Raw genomic sequence first — 19,228 nt, 5'->3', positions numbered from 1 at the left:
TTTATAGATTCAGAATCGAGACGAAATTCCCCATCCAATGAACCTGACTCCTAAATTTTGGGAAGATCCCTAAAAAATAGGGATGTGAAGAAGAGGCATGAAAATTCCTTCTAAAGCAGGAAATGGCAAGTTGGAGTGGAATCGAGCAAATCCTAAGAAAGATCCTTCAGAATTGGAAAGAATGAAATCAATGAGTTGGCAGGGGGAATCTTCCAAGTATGACGCATGACTTGGAGCATTTAAGGAAAGTTCTAAATTTGAACTCACACGCATGAGAGATTGCCTTGCATGGCATAGTAATTAAGTAAAGTATGACGCGCCATAAATGCAATTACTAATTTGATGCCTCTTGGGAATTCTATATAAGTTGAAAAAAAACATTTCATTTTTCACGTGCAAGATTCAGGAGAGACTATCGTCAGAGATTGTTGTTAAGAGTTTTTTGAAGCAAACACTTAATACATTGTTCAATTGTTGGTGTGTTCTTGTGCTGTTTTGGAACTCGCATGGTCTCATTCTCTTCATAGATTAGATTTGTTTTCATGCTATTAGACGAACTGGATTTGATAGGATCGCTTGTCGCCAAATTCGTGCTCATACTTTTGGTATGCAACTGATTGTTGCATACCGTGCAAAGTTAGCCTGAGCCTCCGTAAGTTTAACTTCGGTTATCAAGAGAAGTTGTTCGATTTGATGGTTTCTCTTGATGATCTGAAAATCCTCAAACACACCCCCTGAAGATTGCACCGCCTTCGTGTAGTTGTGCGTTGCTGGCAAAGCGAAGCGTGGTTGGATTTTGTGCAAGTTATCCCGTCTCCTTGTTCCTAGGATTAGATTCCCCTTTAGTCTAGTTTTCCTTTGCCCTATTCCTATTTACTTTCTGCATATTTCAAAATCTGAAAAAATCTAAAACTTAGAGCTTCGTTGCAAATCATCCGTGTCAATAAATACTTGAGCTTGCATAAAATTTCTTCGACATACGTAAGGCCCCTTGGATTACCAGCAATCACATCAGCCAACTGAGTCACACCCGTAGCATAAAGGAACCTTGGAGTCGATTGTCTGATTCTCCTACAATATCAGCATGCAATTGCACTTTGATCAAGAGAGAGTGAAGTGACCGTTGGGCAACTTTATTCTATGTTGGACACTGTCATAAAAAACACGTCAACAGAATTGGCACTAGAAGGAGGGCATTATTTCATTTGAAGAAGAAATTTTATTGTTCGAAGAGGAAGTTATGACTCAAGATGGTGCTACCTGGCACTAGAAGTTCACCTCCTGTTTTACAGCCTGGTTTGGGATTTCACGATCATCAGGAGGATATCATTGCTGACTTAGCTAATTTTGCTCAAAATATAAGTAGAAGCAAGGAACAGTACAACGAAATTCGGCTGGTATTGCAAGGAGAACGAGAGAAGGCTATTGAGATCGCCGTTGAGATTGAAAGAGATTTGCTCAACCAAAGGTTCCCACTTGCTCCACGTGCTCTCCGCCTCCAGTGATCCAAGAAGCTGGAGCGTATTAATTCATTCTCACCAGAAAGACATCAAAGGATTCTGCGATCTACCCCGGGAGCGAAGGAATTCCAAGAGCTTACATTCAAGCCAAGACATGGGAAGAAGGAAACCGCATCCTCAAGTCAAGGTTCACCAAGTGTCAAAGATTTGACCCGTTTGTTCCAGACCCCACCATCACAACGTACAATAACAAGAGTAGCTGGTGCGGGTATTCAACAAAGGTTCACTCAAGCACCAACACAACTAGTTGTTTAGCAACATCCGATACTTGCGATGGCACACCAGCAGCAGCAGCAACAACAACAACAAGAAGTCCCGGGATTGAATTGGCGTCCTGTGAATGCCTCACTGCTCGCTTCTTTTGCCGCATATCATGACATGCCAAAGAATCCAGAGCATTTCTGCACCAAGTTCTACATTAACGATGTCAATCGTATTGCTGAAGAACATATTAAAGTGTTTGAAGATACTCTCCAGAATAGAGATATCCAACACGAGGATGTCGCCTGTCGACTATTTCCATATTCTTTGGGCAAAGAGGCATTCTATTGGTACATCAACCTGCCGGTGGATTCTGTTGGAACTTGGCAACAAATGAAAGACACATTCTTGGCGAAGTTCAGATTGCCTGTCTCCCCAGCAGAAGTGTATCAGCAATTTATCGAAGTAAGGAGACAAGAACGGGAGCCAATTGGCGCCTTTAACAACACATTCCAGAGAGCCTACTCCAGGCTACGCTCCCCTTATAATGTAAATGATGAAGCAGCCAGAAATATATACTATGCTGCGCTGGATTGTTTCACCTCTATGTTTGTCCAGCAAACCAACCCCGCTGATTTGAAGGCGGCCTATGATGAAGTTTGAAGTCGGCCTATGATGAAGCTTTCAAGATTAGCCTACAATCACCAGCGACTGCTGCAGGAACGATGCCTTATAATCCACAAGTTGGTGTGGCAAATTATCTCCCTGCTATTAATCCAGTACCCGCGCCAGCGAACCAGTTGGTGCCTCATCTAGGGGCCCCAATATCACAGGCCCCGCCATCGTAGCTGGTCTATCTGCAGAACACAGCCACTCCATCTAGAACCCAAGAGGAAAGGGATGATATGAAAGAATTGATAGAGCAAGTGAAAAAGCTATCTACTGAAGTGAGTTACCTTAGAAATCAGAATAACCAGATGCAAAGCATGCAAAGAAATTATCAGCCATACCAAGGGGGCAACAGAGGCTACCATAATAACCCTCCGAACCATCATGAAAACCATCAAGGGCATAATACCAGGCATCAAAACAACAATCATGGTTTTCAAAATAACAATAATAATCAAGGATTCCATAAGAAAGCATGGAACACAGCACCAAATAATGGGGGTGTGCCTTCACCACTGGACAATCCGCCACCCTCCGACAACAGGCCGGCAGATAAGATATTTCTTGCAGAAGCTGCCCTGTCAACCTGGTGTAGGCTGCACAATACCAATCAGCATTCTGAGCTGTAGTGTCATGAATTTCAAGTAGCTGCTGATATTTTCCGGCAAGAAATGAGGAATTCCGAAGGTCCTGAAAATCCTCCAACAATGGGATATGAGATAGTCCCGACACAAAGATATGACCAAGCCCTCATTCTAGAAGATTTCAGATTTCCACCTGAATTTGAAGACTACATGCCACCACAGGGATCTTACAGATTCCCACCAGCATCAGCAAATGGCCCTGTGGAGACCCCAGGATATCAAGGATTATCAAAAGCCTTGCCTGATAAGCCTCAGGTTAAAGATGGATACATTTTTCCTCCCTTGAATAATAGTGTTCTAGTGGAGGCGGTTGGCGAGGTTCAAGCACTCCAACAAACAAATGGAAATGCCGCCCCAAGGGCATATCAAAGAAATTATCGGAACCATGAGCCCCTTACGTCTTCTATCCCTCCAAACAATTTCTCAACTCCGCCCAATCCCAACGCCAACAACGTTCCTGGTCTGCCAAAGGATTCACCAAAGTATAGACAAACAACTGCTCCTCAGAATGAACGAGTCCCACCATCCGCTCAACCTGCAGAAAGGAGACAACCAGATAATCCTCCCAGGGAGGAATTAAAAAGATTAAGCTCTTACGTTCTGGAAGAGTTCAAGAAGATTAAGATAAGCTTACCTTTGTTCGAATTAATGAAAATCCCTGAGATGAGAGATTTGTTGTTGGGAAGCCTGAGTGATGCTCCAGTACCTAGGAGTGTCCCGCAAGCCATGACGAACATTCAAAGGAATACGCCCAACAATTCAAACCTGGCATCAAACACAAATATTGTTCAGGATGTACCACAAGTTTTTCCCGATGCATTCAACGCTCCGCAACAGCCCCCAAGCTTTATCGGAATGGTGCAGAGTTCTCCCTGTGATCCACAAGAGCATCCTGCGACAACTCAACCAGCCCTGCAAAATACCCCTGTAACAAGGGAAGAAGAAACAACTCAGAAGGTTAGTGAACCTGTAAAGCCAACCTTTACAAAGATCATCCAAGCACTAGCTACAAGACAAGATTCATAGCAAAAGGCGAGGAACCAAGAAATTATCAACGACGGAGAACAGAGAAGGAAGCCCACAATTTGTTACACTGGAAGGGATGAGCCTGCTCCTTTCCTGGGCTCTGTCAGGATTTTTGGCAAACTCTTACACAATTGCCTGATAGACTCTGGTGCTTCAAGCAACGTAATGCCATTGGCAGTGTGTCGGAAACTCGGGATAATGCCTTTACATACAAACAAGAAGGTCACACAGCTAGACAAGACTGAAGTACCCGTTGTTGGGGAGCTCAACAACATCCACATGCAATTGGCCGCTGACCCTAGGGTGCAGAGTTGTATTGACATTTCAGTAGTGGATATCCCGGACGGATATGGCATGTTGCTAAGTAGAGATTGGTCGAGGAAGTTAAATGGATATATCTCTACCGACTTTTCCCACATGTGGCTTCCATGGAAGGGCGTTCCCAACCAGATCCGAATTGATAGCACACCCAAATTGTGCCTGACGATCACTGAATATGGAGAAGGCAATGAGATCCTGTTTCTGGAGACCGACTTGGGTACTTACAGGCCCAAAGTTGAGGAGATTTTGATGCTGCATGGCTCAACAAAGATGGAACGGACAGAAGAAATGCCTGATTCCACGGAGATTCTTGTTGAAGATGATCCTGAAGAACAGCCAGGTGGAGGTAAAGATATGTTTGACAGTTTCAGAGAGTTCGTCATGAGAAGTTTAGAGCAAGAAACCTAGTTGGGCAAAGGCATTGGCACCCGTGATCTATTGCTACCCAATTGGTGCAGAATCCATAACACCTTCCATTCAGAACTTACCTGCGAGATGTGTAAACTTGCTATTGAACAAGTAGTAAAAGTGGCTCCCTCGAATCCAGCGATAGCAAATATGGTAGAGACCAGTAATCCTGGAGCCCCTTCCAGGGTAGTTCCAGATCACAAGGATTCTCAAAAAGAAGAAAAGGAGAAAGAAGCTCTTCAACCACCCCGAATCCAAAATGCTAATCAAATGTGGACCTTAAGGTTCAATGGATCCAAATCCAAGAATGGGAGTGGCGCTGGAATTGAATTAATTAGTCCAACTGGAGAAGCTTACCTGGCGGCATACAGGCTGCAATTCCCCTGCACTAACAATGTAGCTGAATACGAATCATTGGTCCATGGATTGCTCCTTGCAATCCAGAAAGGGGCAAAGACCTTGCACGTGCTGGGAGATTCACAGATTGTGGTGCGGCAAATAAGAAAATTATATGCTTGTCATGACAAAAGGCTGTGCCGCTACCGTAACAGAGTATGGGACCTGATTGAGAGTTTTGATGCATTCAACATCAAGACGATACACAGAGGTGACAATGAGGCTGCTAATGCATTGGCTCAAGCAGCCAGTTCCTTGGAACCCCTCGCCATGGAAGGTTTGAAGAAATTTACGGTTGAATTAACTTCAGTTCCCTCCGTGCCAGATAACGTTACAAATTTCCAAGTCTTCGAAGATGATAAGCACATCTTGGATTTTCTTACAAACTCAGAGGTGTTTACGACACAGATAATTGATGAAGAGGAACTTGAAGAAGCAGAATTTGATGTCAACGGAATAATGAACTTGAGAACAAATACTATTCCCCGGGGAATGATTGAGATGGAAAGACTCTATGATCCTGATAGGTTGAGCAAGAATCAAACTACAGAAGGAAGTGAATGCGAAGCTGTCAACTTGGGGAAAGATGGGCAAACAAAGAACGTGTTCATTGGGAAAGTTTGCACCACAAAAGAAAAGGAAGGAGTTTTAAAGAACCTGAAAGAATTCTCTGATGTTATCGCGTGGGGATACGAGGATTTGAAAACATATGATACTTCCCTTTTCACCCACACAATTCCATTAAAGCCTGGAAGCAAACCCTTCCGGCAGAGACAGAGGCCTGTGAATCCATTACTAGAGCCGCTGATTTATCAAGAAGTTAAGAAACTGCTCTCAACAAGGATAATATTTCCAGTCAGGCACTCGACATGGGTCGCCAATCTGGTTCCAGTGAGGAAGAAAAATGGAGAAATAAGGTTATGTATAGACTTCCGGAATCTGAATAGGGCTTCCGAGAAGGATAACTACCCCCTGCCATCTTTGGACGAGGTGTTGCAAATCGTCAATGGATCTCAAATGATGTCATTCCTGGACGGGTACTCTGGGTATAACCAAGTTCTGGTAGAGGAAGAGGACAGACTGAAGACAGCTTTTACCACCAAGTGGGGCACCTTCGCCTACAGCAGAATGCCATTTGGTTTGATCAATGCAGGAGCCACCTTCCAGAGGGCAATGGACATAGCATTCCGTGATTTAGTGGGAAAGTGCATAATAATCTACATGGATGACCTCACAGTATTCTCCAAAAGAAGGGAAGATCATGTGGATGATCTGAGGAAAATCTTCCAACGCTGTAGAAGGTACGAGATATCTTTGAATCCCAAGAAATGTATGTTTGGCGTTACTGGAGGGAAACTTCTTGGACATGTTATTTCCGAGAAAGGGATTTCTATAGATCCGAATCGCATTGAGGCCATTTCCAGGATCGGCTTGCCCGCCAGTCAAAGAGAATTGAAGTCATTCTTTGGTAAGATTAACTTCATCAGGAAGTTCATTACTGGATTTGCTGAAATCGTAAAGCCACTAAACGATATGCTGAAGAAAGGAGCAAAGATCGAGTGGACAATTCCAACAAAGCAAGCATTTGAAGAAATAAAGCAAGCCATTGTCAATGCCCCGATCCTGGTCAGCCCCGATTATACCAAACCTTTCTATTTGTATTCCTTTGCCTCAGAACATACCTGCGCGGCAGTCCTCACCTAGAGGAACGAAGAGAAAGATGAACACCCAATTGCTTTTATGAGTTCTCCATTGAAAGACGCAGAGTTGAGGTACCCGAACGTGGAGAAACAGGCCTATGCATTGGTCAAGAGTATTAAGAAGTTCAGACATTATTTATTAAGAAGCAAGGTGTTTGCCATTGTCCCTGATGCAGCGGTGAAGACTCTATTAATGCAAAATGAATTGGGTGAGAGAAGAGGCAAGTGGGTCGCCACAATCCAAGAATATGATATTGAGATACAACCAATGAAAATAGTCTGAGGCCAAGCATTGGCCCAGACAATCGCCACAACAGGGCCTGGACTTATACAACAGACTTATATTCTGGAAGAGGTGTCTCCCGGAGAATGGTATGATGAGGTTGTTTTCTATCTACTAAACCACAAATGCCCTCCGCAATTGAACCCGGTCCAAAAAAGGGCATTAAGAATGAAGAGCCAGAAATACATGTTGCAAGGAGCTGTCCTATACAAGAGGAATCATGAAGGAATATACTTGAGATGTTGCAAGGAGCTGTCCTATACAAGAGGAATACATTCTTGCCGCCACAGACTATTGCACCAGGTGGTCCGAAGCCCAAGCCCTAAAGCTGTGTACCTCTGATGTGGTAATCAAATTCCTTGAAGAGAACATTATTACAAGATTTGGATGTCCACACGCCTTGGTGTGTGTCAATGGTCCTGCATTCTCATCATTAAAGTTTTCCAACTGGGCCTTCGAGTATGGAATCACATTGAAGTTCTCTTCGAATTACTATCCCCAGGGAAATGGGCTAGTAGAATCCACAAATAAGAATTTGTTGAGTGCTATCAAGAAGCTGTTGGACAAGAACCCCAAGGATTGGCACACGCAGCTAAGGTTCGCTCTTTGGGCAGACAGGACACGAGTGAAGAATTCCTTGGGAACTTCTCCCTATCACCTAGTTTACGGACAAGATCCGGTATTTCCCATCCAACTGAGAATCCCGACTTTGCAATTCTTGCAAGAATATTTGGATGGTGAAGATGGGATTCAAACACGTCTCTCACAGTTGTTACACCTCGAGGAGAAGAAAGACCAAGCACTAGACAACTTTACAAAGCATCAGGGAGTGGTCAAACGATGGTTTGACAAACAAGCCAAGGTCAAATGTTTCCAGATTTCCGACTTGGTTTTGTACTAGGACAAGGCTCATGAGAGGAGAGGTGATCATGACAAATTCGACAAGCTGTGGATGGGTCCTTATCAAATTTCCGAGATCCTCAGGGATAATGCATTCAGATTAAAGGATTTGATCGGGACAAACAAGCCAAGGTCAAATGTTTCCAGATTTCCGACTTGGTTTTGTACTAGGACAAGGCTCATGAGAGGAGAGGTGATCATGACAAATTCGACAAGCTGTGGATGGGTCCTTATCAAATTTCCGAGATCCTCAGGGATAATGCATTCAGATTAAAGGATTTGATCGGGGAGGACGTCCCATTGCCCGTCAATGGACAGTTCCCCAAGCATTATTTCCAATCATAGGCCTTTCTGTGAAGCCTTCTTTGTACCATATTAATCTAGGGTTTTTGGGTTCTTTCTTTTGGTGTGTTTTGCTTGCTTTTGCTTTGGTTTTGGTTTGCGGCCTTCGGTGCCGGTTTCCCTCGAGCTTGTCCGCTCGTGTGGTCTTGCTTAGGGTCTAGGGTTTTGGAGTGGCCTGAATTGTTTGGAGTCTCTGTCTGTCAGTGGGGTGGTGGTGTTATTTGGCCTATCTTTTCCACGGTACCCGGACCCCTGTCCTGAGTCATTCAGATCTTTTGAGAAAAGTTATGGTTGGTGAAAACTCTACGTCTTGCTTCAGCGCCACTGGAATCTCCAAACCCATAGTAGGCTTCACCACCTATGAGCCAAAGGAATTGACGGGAACAAAATGAAATACCAATTAAAAAAAGAAAGATGAAAAATAAAAAGAAATATCAAAATATTGGCTTTGGGAGTGTGCGGATAACTCCACCGGGGCTATGGACACCCGGCCGGCAGTGGAGCTATGTTCGTGGAATTCCAGAGACAACCTCGTCGGGGCTATGGACGCCTGACTGGCAGCGAGGCAATGTCCCGGATGCTTTTGAAGTACAGATACCACTAGCCTGCCATAACTAATTCTAAGAGCTTTTGATGATCTCCTGGAACAAGGTTGATACCTACGTACTTGAATTTTACTCTGGGTTCAAACCCTGAAGTGTTTCTCAACACTTCACCCGTGGAGTCGCCAGATGTTGTGACCTAATCACACATCACCCCATCCCAGATAGGGACCCCCCTAACTTTTAGGCCCTTTTGGTCGTTTGGCTTTCGTTTTTGTGTGTGTCAGTGGCAATCTCTTCAATCTCTCCGCGTTACGGATGTTTGGGAGTCAGTTAGGGTTAATCTGCTTCTCTGTCAAGCAAATTCTGTGAGGTCTAGGGCCTGTTTCGTCCTTTTTCTAGGGTTTTGCCTTTTGTCCTAGATTTTAGGGGTTCTTGTTAGGGTTTCGGGAAAACTAAGCATACGACTGCAATCAGGACCCTTCAAGGGACCTCCCAGTGAAATTTGAGCCCAAACGGAGCAACTTTCTATTTTTAGAAAGTCCCTATTTTTTGGGGATTTTTTCGAGTCCCGGAATGTCGCCATTTTGCCAAAAATCAAACTTACTATTTTTAGTAATTTCAATTTTTAGTAAATTTCTATTTTTAGTAAGTCATCCTGCGTCTTGTCTTGGGCTCTAACTCTGACATTTTGGAAAGTTTCTATTTCGGGAAAGTCTATTTGTGGTAGGATCAGGCTAGCAGACAGCGGAGAATCAACATGCACAATCACTTCTAAATCTGGAAAGTTGAAAGCAGACAGGCAGGGGTCTAAAATGGCTAAATCTGAAGAATCATCCCTGAAGTGGAAGGCCAAAATATTCTAAGTCTGGAAGTCATTCACAAGCAGGAAATTCCATGTCTCCATGGACATGGCCAAAATGCGCCCAGGTATGGGCTAGGGCGCTAAATTCATGAAGTCATTCACAAGTGCAAAAATCCACCTCTCCATGGACATGGCCAAAATGCGCCCAAGTCAAGGCTGGGGCGCCAAATTCATGAAGTCATTCACACGTGCAAAAATCCACCTCTCCATGGGCATGGCCAAAATGCGCCCAAGTCAAGGCTCGGGCGCCAAATTCATGAAGTCATTCACACGTGCAAAAATCCACCTCTCCATGGACATGGCCAAAATGCGCCCAGGTATGGGCTAGGGCGCTGAATTCATGAAGTCATTCACACGTGCAAAAATCCACCTCTCCATGGACATGGCCAAAATGAGCCCAAGTCAGGGCTGGGGCGCTAAAACCTAGAATGAATTCACAAGTGGAATTTTCCATCTCTCCATGGACATGGCCAAAATGCGCCCAAGTCAGGGCTGGGGTGCTAAAACCCAGAATGAATTCACAAGTGGAATTTTCCACCTCTCCATGGACATCTCCAAAATGCGCCCAGGTCAGAGCTGGGGCGCCAAAATGAGGAATGAATTCACAAGTGGAATTTTCCACCTCTCCATGGACATGTTGAAAATGCGCCCAGGTCTGGGCTGGGGCGCTGAATTGAGAAAGCCATTCACAGAGGGAAAATTCATGAATCCTTGGCGTAGTGAAAAAATTTCACTCAAGCAAAAAATTTGAAATTTTGCCCAAGGCACGGAATCCAAGAAGTCAAGGAGGAATAAAAGAAGAATTCCCCTCGGGCGAATTTTCAGTTATGCTATTTTAGACATCAAATCCCGACCAAATATGGAAATTTTTATAGATTCAGAATCGAGACGAAATTCCCCATCCAATGACCCTGACTCCTAAATTTTAGGAAGATCCCTAAAAAATAGGGATGTGAAGAAGAGGCATGAAAATTCCTTCTAAAGCAGGAAATGGCAAGTTGGAGTGGAATCGAGCAAATCCTAAGAAAGATCCTTTAGAATTGGAAAGAATGAAATCAATGAGTTGGCAGGGGGAATCTTCCAAGTATGACGCATGACTTGGAGCGTTTAAGGAAAGTTCTAAATTTGAACTCACACGCATGAGAGATTGCCTTGCATGGCATAGTAATTAAGTAAAGTATGACGCGCCATAAATGCAATTACTAATTTGATGCCTCTTGGGAATTCTATATAAGTTGAAAAAAAACATTTCATTTTTCACGTGCAAGATTCAGGAGAGACTATCGTCAGAGATTGTTGCTAAGAGTTTTTTGAAGCAAACACTTAATACATTGTTCAATTGTTGGTGTGTTCTTGTGCTGTTTTGGAACTCGCATGGTCTCATTCTCTTCATAGATTAGATTTGTTTTCATGCTATTAGACGAACTGGATTTGATAGGATCGCTTGTCGCCAAATTCGTGCTCATACTTTTGGTATGCAACTGATTGTTGCATACCGTGCAAAGTTAGCCTGAGCCTCCGTCTTATGTGTAAGTTTAACTTCGGTTATCAAGAGAAGTTGTTCGATTTGATGGTTTCTCTTGATGATCTGAAAATCCTCAAACACACCCCCTGAAGATTGCACCGCCTTCGTGTAGTTGTGCGTTGCTGGCAAAGCGAAGCGTGGTTGGATTTTGTGCAAGTTATCCCGTCTCCTTGTTCCTAGGATTAGATTCCCCTTTAGTCTAGTTTTCCTTTGCCCTATTCCTATTTACTTTCTGCATATTTCAAAATCTGAAAAAATCTAAAACTTAGAGCTTCGTTGCAAATCATCCGTGTCAATAAATACTTGAGCTTGCATAAAATTTCTTCGACATACGTAAGGCCCCTTGGATTACCAGCAATCACATCAGCCAACTGAGTCACACCCGTAGCATAAAGGAACCTTGGAGTCGATTGTCTGATTCTCCTACAATATCAGCATGCAATTGCACTTTGATCAAGAGAGAGTGAAGTGACCGTTGGGCAACTTTATTCTATGTTGGACACTGTCATAAAAAACACGTCAACAGAACCCCCACATAATCATTTAGATTTGTTATGTGTTATAAATATATATTTTCCTTAACCCTAGAAATGGATGTATCTCATGAATTATACCTACATAATTATCTAACTTGGTTGCAGCTTTCCAAAACAGACTTATCTTGTCTTATTCTTGGGTGAGAATTATGTCTCCAACTGTATTGCATTCTACGTCTCATTTGGATTTGTGAATTTAGGGCAAAATATTGAATGATCCAGAAAAGGGACATTACAGCCAAGTTCCGAATGGATCGCAAATGATGAGGAGCCAGTTTTTTATGAGAAGGAGTTTCTATCTCAGGAGATGCCAAGTGTGATCTTGATGACATTTATCAACTTAGGAGATTTATCATCACAATTTATAGCCCCGTAGTGTAACAGCATACTTTGTAGCAGCAAGAGTAATTGGCTCTTGCTTACCTTATATTTTGTAGGTTGACTTTATAAACAGTCGATTGTTGATTTTTAAGTTCAAACTTTGAAGTCAAACTATTTAGTAATGTACCATGTGATGTACAAGATAATCAGCGATTTAATAATTGATGAAAAATATTCCAAAATATGATGTGTAAACTCCCATTTTCTTTCACTCTATCTACCCCTATTCAATTAAATTGCCTTTGAATGTAAAAGCAGTACTTTTTCCTTTTTTTCTGAATTTCCAAGTGTTTTCTGGGTTCCCTATATTTTTTAAATTAACTGAAAAAATCTTCATCTTTGGGTATACTGATTTATTGCCATAGTAGGTTATTTGAGTAAGTTTTTTGCTAGTATGCTTATAAGTTATAACATAAATTTTGTAAATAATCTATTTTGCAAACCAGGATAATTTGAATTGGCTACGCTTCGAATACATGCTAGACAGTAAAAGCCTAAACTGTAATTAGGCTTCATATGATTGATTGAAAATGATTTCAACCAATAAGGTAGCAAAGCTTGAACGAAAGACAATGTAGCAAAAATATACACACCCCAGACTTGTCAATTAAACATATGCTGCCTCGATGTATATGCTGCCTTGTAATTTTACCACTGTAAGGGAGTATTCTGTCATTCTGTGGAGAACCTGATCTGAGTAATTAGTGACAACTTATCATTCTATCTTGCTGTAATTGTCCGGTATATTACTCGTCCACCTTTACTTTGATGTTATAGAATGTTGCATTGGGTTACTTATTATGTTTCCGATCCGTTGAGTCTAATCAGAAGATATGTTCATCCCAGCTAGTTAACAAATGCCTACAATTGGAAGACTTCGCGATTCAGGTTCTATAGTTAGTAAGCAAAAATCCTACAACTTGTCTCTCTTTTTAAGTTTTTATTTCAGATATTTTGAAGTTAGAGGCTGAAGAGCAATTCAATGATCAAATTGTTTTCTGAGATACGGAAAATCGTAAACAAATAGCTAAAGTTAAGCGTTAGAAAGAAAACTAAGCATAATAGGTAATCAGATATAATAAACTATGTGGGAGAATCGTGTCCTTTAAATTGCTTTCGTAAAATTGTATTCCGGCTGCAGAAGGCTCAAAGTCATAGATGGTCTTCAAGAGTTTAAATTGCATATATTTTGAATCAATATAGTCTAACTTTGGGCTTGTCTCATCTAAACCAAGGCTTCTAAATGAAGATAAACTTATAAAAGGTAATTAACGCTTCTGTGTTACTCTATCCAAGACCGTTCCTTCCATGTTTACAATTTTTTGTCTTCAGAATCCAAAAAGGGCTTGGTACACTACCATCATATAAAACACTTTAGCCCAACTGTCACAGAAACAGAAACCCATTGATACTGAATTCTGCTATTAATAAAAAAACCATTTTTCATTAGTATTGAATCTTTATATATAAAAGGACTGACCTTGTTGAATTCATGAATAAGGGCTTCTGTGCGGTTGTCAGAACTCAAGAGTCTGCAGCCCATCCGACCGACATTTCGTTTACTGAAAATCGAGAACATAACAGCCCCCACCTTTGCCATTTGCCGTCTTTGCAAAGCGTAGCTGAATCTCAAATCGAAAACTAAGACTTACTTACCCTACAGGTTAGCGTGAAATCCGATTAGCATTCCTTTGGAAACCACAACGTAGACAATGCTGAAACTCAACAAGTTATGTTTGTAAAAGCATTGAAATGGGGAAGATCGCATATCCATGCCCTTTACCTCTGTTGTTTAGGGCCCACTTCCATTACTGTCCTGTAATAATGAGTCTGCTAGCAACAAGGAATGTTGACGTTTTCTCTATCCACTTTATGAACACCAAGGTTTTTAATTAAAAGTTGATGAATTTAGTATATGGAAAATAAGTTTTCCTTAGATTAAATAAATGAGTAATTAATAGGTATAATTAGTTTCAGATTAAATATAGTAAGGTATTAAAAATCAATTAAATGTATATGTTAATTTAGAAAAATGTAATGTAATAAATAAGAAGTGGTAATTAGTTTTGTGATTCAAGAGTAGGTGTAAGGTATATTTAATTGATTAAATATAAAGTATAAATAGTTTTGTTAGTCTATATTTAATTGATTAAATATAGTAAGGTATTAAAAATCAATTAAATGTATATGTTAATTTAGAAAAATATAATTTAATAAATAAGAAGTGGTAATTAGTTTTGTGATTCAAGAGTAGGTGTAAAATGGAGAAGGTTCTAGAATTAAATTGTGTATGTTCAAAAAATAGTGCTTCTTAGATAAAATGTGTCAATATTTGCAATTGATTTGTGTTCTATCAAAAGATAAATTTGTAGTTGTGGGCTTATCTTTTTAGTTCAAATTTATTCCTTCATACAATGAAATTTTGAAAAAAAAATTGTCTTGGTGAATAAGTCTACTCTACTCTTCCTCGATATCTATGGACTAACAATATTTAAAATACCTTAAAGGGTTGTTGTTATTGTAATGCTTGTAATACCCTAAAATTGGTCATCTAAACCATGGGCCCCTAATCTCGACAACATCACCAAGGTCCTAACCAAAGACAATTAAATTAATCTTAAGCACGTTATTAATTCTTTAATTATCAAAAATCACATGGTAAATCAATTACTCAATATTAATTAAATATTTATTTAATTAATTGAATCATTTCCAAGAATATCATTTTGATCAATTATCCCATTTTAATTTATTAAATATCCTTGCATATTTAATTAATTAATAAATTTGTCATTCAATCATGCAAAAATGATTAATTTATTACAAAAGATGAATTAATTTATTACAAAGAGTTGAATTGAAAATAAAACAAAAAAAAGAATTGAATTGAGAGAGAAATCAAACTTGAGATATTATTTCTTTTTCTAAATTTAGAACTTGAAATCAGAAAAGCAATTTAATTGAATTATTGAATTATTCTCTAAAATTGGAACTTAAAGCTTTTCAAAACAAAAAAAAAAGAAGTTCAGTTGCATTGAAAAGACCCTTTCCTTGAACAAATTAAAGAATTATCTATTTTTATCCTATATGTATGGAATTAATTTATTATTATTTTCCAATGCAACTTGGACTTCTAATTTGAATGCATTTCAATTAAATTATAATTGGAATCTATCTCAAGGTTAACTGAATCTGATTTCTCAATTGTTTCAATTAATCCTAAATTGAGCTTTTTCTCTTGTGATTCTCTATAAATTCAGTCTTCAGCTCTCATTCCAATTCACCCTGAGAGATTTTTGAGAACACGCTTGGAGATTATTATCACGCTAATTTCACTCTAGAGTCATTGAAGATTATTGTGCTTTTTAGATTATTTGCATCCATTTTACATCCATTATTGCTTGCATCCATTGTTGCTTGAATTGATTATTATTGCTTGAATTATTCATCCATCTTGCATCCATATAGCTTAATATCATATAGATTAAATCATTCGTCTTGGTGTAGTCTAGTCACTGGTATTGCTTATAAAAATCTAAGAGCAATCTTATACTCGCATCTTTTAGAAGGCAATTGGTCGCTTTGCTATGGTTTATTTCTTATTGATTATTGATTACTAACCATGCATATAATGACTTAATTGAAGTGTTGTGCTTGCAGCTACAGGTTCACTTTTTTTCACACACACATCTCTAGCGCCCACCGTGGGGCCCTAAAACTACATTTTTTTGGCCTCCAAGACTAACTGCTTTATTTTTTGTTATTTTCCAGGTTTCAAATTTTTCAGTTTTTTGTCCGTACATCTCGTAGGACAATTTTTATAGGCTAAAACGACAAACTGCAGGTGTCGCACAAATTGCAAATATCCTATCGTACGAGCAGATCCTATGTCGTACGAGCAGAAATCCTCTGTCGTACAAGCAGACATCATCAGCAATATTATTTCGTACAATATTGCATCTTGTCCCGTACGAGTCAAGTGCATGTCGTACAATTCTGTATTTTTTGGTTAAAAAAGGCAAATTTCATAATTTTCTCATTTCTGATTGATTATTCTGACGATTGACCCTGACAGTTTATCTATCTATCTCAGAATTTTTCACAACCTAACTAGTTTTTGTAGAATGTTTGTCGAAGAATATGCTTGTCGCACAAAGACAATATGACTACTGATTCGTTGTCTTTGCAGGTTGCCTAAGGAGAATCGACTAAACATCGTGTATTCTTTAAATTCATTTTTAGGAACCTAACTTGCTATCTGGTTAAAGAACAAATCTATCTTTTGTGCTTTTAGAAGATTCTGAGAGGTAGGAGAGTATGCTCTTGTCTTTTTCTAGACAATCAAAAATCCAGACCCTTGAAGCTTTTTCTTTGTTTGAGATTTGTACATCTTTAGCAAGCTTGCCCTCCCGAGGGGTTGAAAAACTCTTAAAGTCGTTACGGTCGGTGTGAGGGGAACGACCTAAGTGGGAATGGTTAGACGCCAAGTACTCCAACCCACTATAAAATAAACATGATTTGATGAAAATCAAGTCAACGGAAGTGCTCGGGAATAGCTCTCCTCCGTACCTTCAGGTATATTAAACCTTGGTTTTCAAGGCTGGGAGACCTCTTAATTGAGTTTATACCTCGACGCACCGAATGGATCCCTGACTAAATCCAATTTAAAATTAGAAGCTACCCAGTTCATCTCCGAAAGGGGGATAATCTTTGTGCAAGAGAGATAGTAACTCTCCCAAGATACTTGTCATTTCGTGCCCCCATTAGCGTTTGGAGTCGGATAATACGGTGTTGAGAATCCATTGCGTGAGACTCGACGGCCGTATTCTGATTAGCTATTGGGTGTGTACCTGAGTCTACAAGCAAAGGTTTTCTTTCCTCACCAAATTCCTTAGGGTTTGCATGTTGTGATTGGAGTCACTATACATACTACTTGTTCTCTATGTTTTTCATCCCTAAAACAAAAACTGAAATACCAAAAATCAGTGAAGACCAGAAACAACTCAGTGAGTCAAAACTCTGTTCGTTTCAGAAACTAGTCCATCCTAAGTCGAAACTCTGTCTGTGTCATAAACTAGTCCATCCTAAGTCGAAACTCTGTCCGTGTCAGAAACTAGTCCGTCCTGAGTCGAAACTTCGTCCATGTCAGAAACTAGTCCATTTTTAAGTCGAAAATCTATCCGAGTCAGAAACTAGTTTATCCTAGTCAAAAATCAGTCCATCTCAGAATTGGTCATACTCAGTTATCATACTCAGCAATCAGAAAAACTCAAAATTTCTAGGCTCTGTCCTGTGAACAGTCGTACGAGTCTGATAATTCATCATCCTATATCACATCCTGTGTCATACGAGTCTTCTGGTTTGTCGTCCTAGACCTAATCCTATGTCGTACGAGTCATTTTATTTTGTCGTCTGACTCTGTATCCTATGTCGTACGAAACAAAACTGCTCTGAGTCTTTTGTCATCCTGCACATACCCATTTGTCGTATGGTACGAGGCAGCAACTCATATGAATCAGAACTATTGTTGTCCTGTAGCTGCTAAATTATCGTCTAGTCCAGAAAATCCTGTCGTACGAGTCTCTGGTTTTGTCAGAATAGAACAGTCAAACTTGCCTAGAAACAACTTACATTAAACATAATACTGGTTATCATTTTCCTGAGCATAAACAGATAAAGACAGTTTACCTCTGCCATTTGCGTTGCACGATTTGGTCGATCACCTTTCAGCTAGTTCAATCAACTACCTATAAAATTTTAGTCACTTAGATAAAGTCTTATACAGGATAGATCATTCCTGAAACCAGACTAAATATTACACTATGCTTAGAATCAACTTAGATAACGTCTTAGACAGGATAGATCGTTCCTGAAATCAGACTAAATCTCAGTTGTCTCTCCCAAACAATACTCTAAACAAAACAACTAGCTCTGAAATTGATCTTGACCTTTGCATCACAAAATGACTTTAGGTCACACTAATCCATAAAAATGCCTATTCAAACCAAGAGTTCTCATAAGAAACAAGCCAAAGGCAAAGAACAAACCTTCACCTATCAAGATAATCCATTATACGTGAAGGATCCACTCACTGACATGCCGTCGTCATCAGGCGGACCAATTTTTGATGAACCGAAATCTCCCACTATACATGAGACAGAATACAATGATGGAAACAAAAACGACCGTAATATTCTCGAAAATCATAATGACTCCACATCATCAAGTGAGATTGACGAAGACACTGAACCTCCAGAAAAAGAAATCCTTGACTATCAAAAGGACAAAGACTTTAGAAAAATGATGAAAACTATCATGACCCGAGAGAAGGAAGACTATTTCTTAGAACTAGCAAAACAAGGTGCCAAACTTCCTATTGGATATGATGTTCAGACACTTGTTACTAAAAGGGAAGACTCACCTATACTCATGGTACACAAACAGTTACTAGCTTTGCGGATGGAGGTCACAGAACTGAAGAATAAGGACAAGTCCTTGAAACAATATTCTCTGGAAACAATATGTCCCTTTCCATTTGACAAGAATCTACACATGCCTCCATTTCCTTCATGAGTGGAAATCCCAAAATTTGACAAATATGACGGTACCTCAGATCCTCAAGATCATGTTAGGGAATTTAGTGCTGCTTGTATGGAATTCATGCACGATCAAATGTACCTCATGCGTCTCTTCCCAAGTAGTTTAGGGGGTCAAGCAATGGAATGGTTCTCAAGTCTACCCAAAGGAATAAAAACATTCGAAGAACTAATCCAACTATTTTTACAACAATACTCATACAACATTCAACATCCTATAACTATGATCGATCTTTGTAATACTCAACAGAAAACAGGGGAACCTCTTCTTACTTTTCTCCAACACTGGAGAAAGATGTTCTCTAGGTACCCACGACCTATTCCAGACTCTAAGAAAATGGATGTATTTGTCAATAACTTAGTCCCTGAATTG

General features: G+C 40.0%; 1 protein-coding gene across 1 annotated transcript in view; it reads right to left on the bottom strand.

The window, feature by feature from the left end:
- The window catches only part of LOC131060631 (uncharacterized), a 44,361-nt gene extending 30,211 nt beyond the window's left edge, over positions 1–14,150 (bottom strand). The window contains exons 1-2 of the mRNA XM_057993953.2: positions 14,043–14,150; positions 13,740–13,916 (exon numbers count right to left, since the gene is read on the bottom strand). Of these exons, the coding sequence (XP_057849936.1) occupies positions 13,740–13,859 (120 nt within the window). The 5' untranslated portion in view covers positions 13,860–13,916; positions 14,043–14,150. The remainder of the gene's footprint in view (positions 1–13,739; positions 13,917–14,042) is intronic.
- Positions 14,151–19,228: the final 5,078 nt, after the last annotated feature.

The sequence above is a fragment of the Cryptomeria japonica genome, chromosome 5 (assembly GCF_030272615.1).
Source record: "Cryptomeria japonica chromosome 5, Sugi_1.0, whole genome shotgun sequence".
Classification (NCBI taxonomy): Eukaryota; Viridiplantae; Streptophyta; class Pinopsida; order Cupressales; family Cupressaceae; genus Cryptomeria; species Cryptomeria japonica.
Note: the sequence above shows the minus strand (reverse complement) of the source record. Positions and strands in the feature narration are given on the sequence as shown.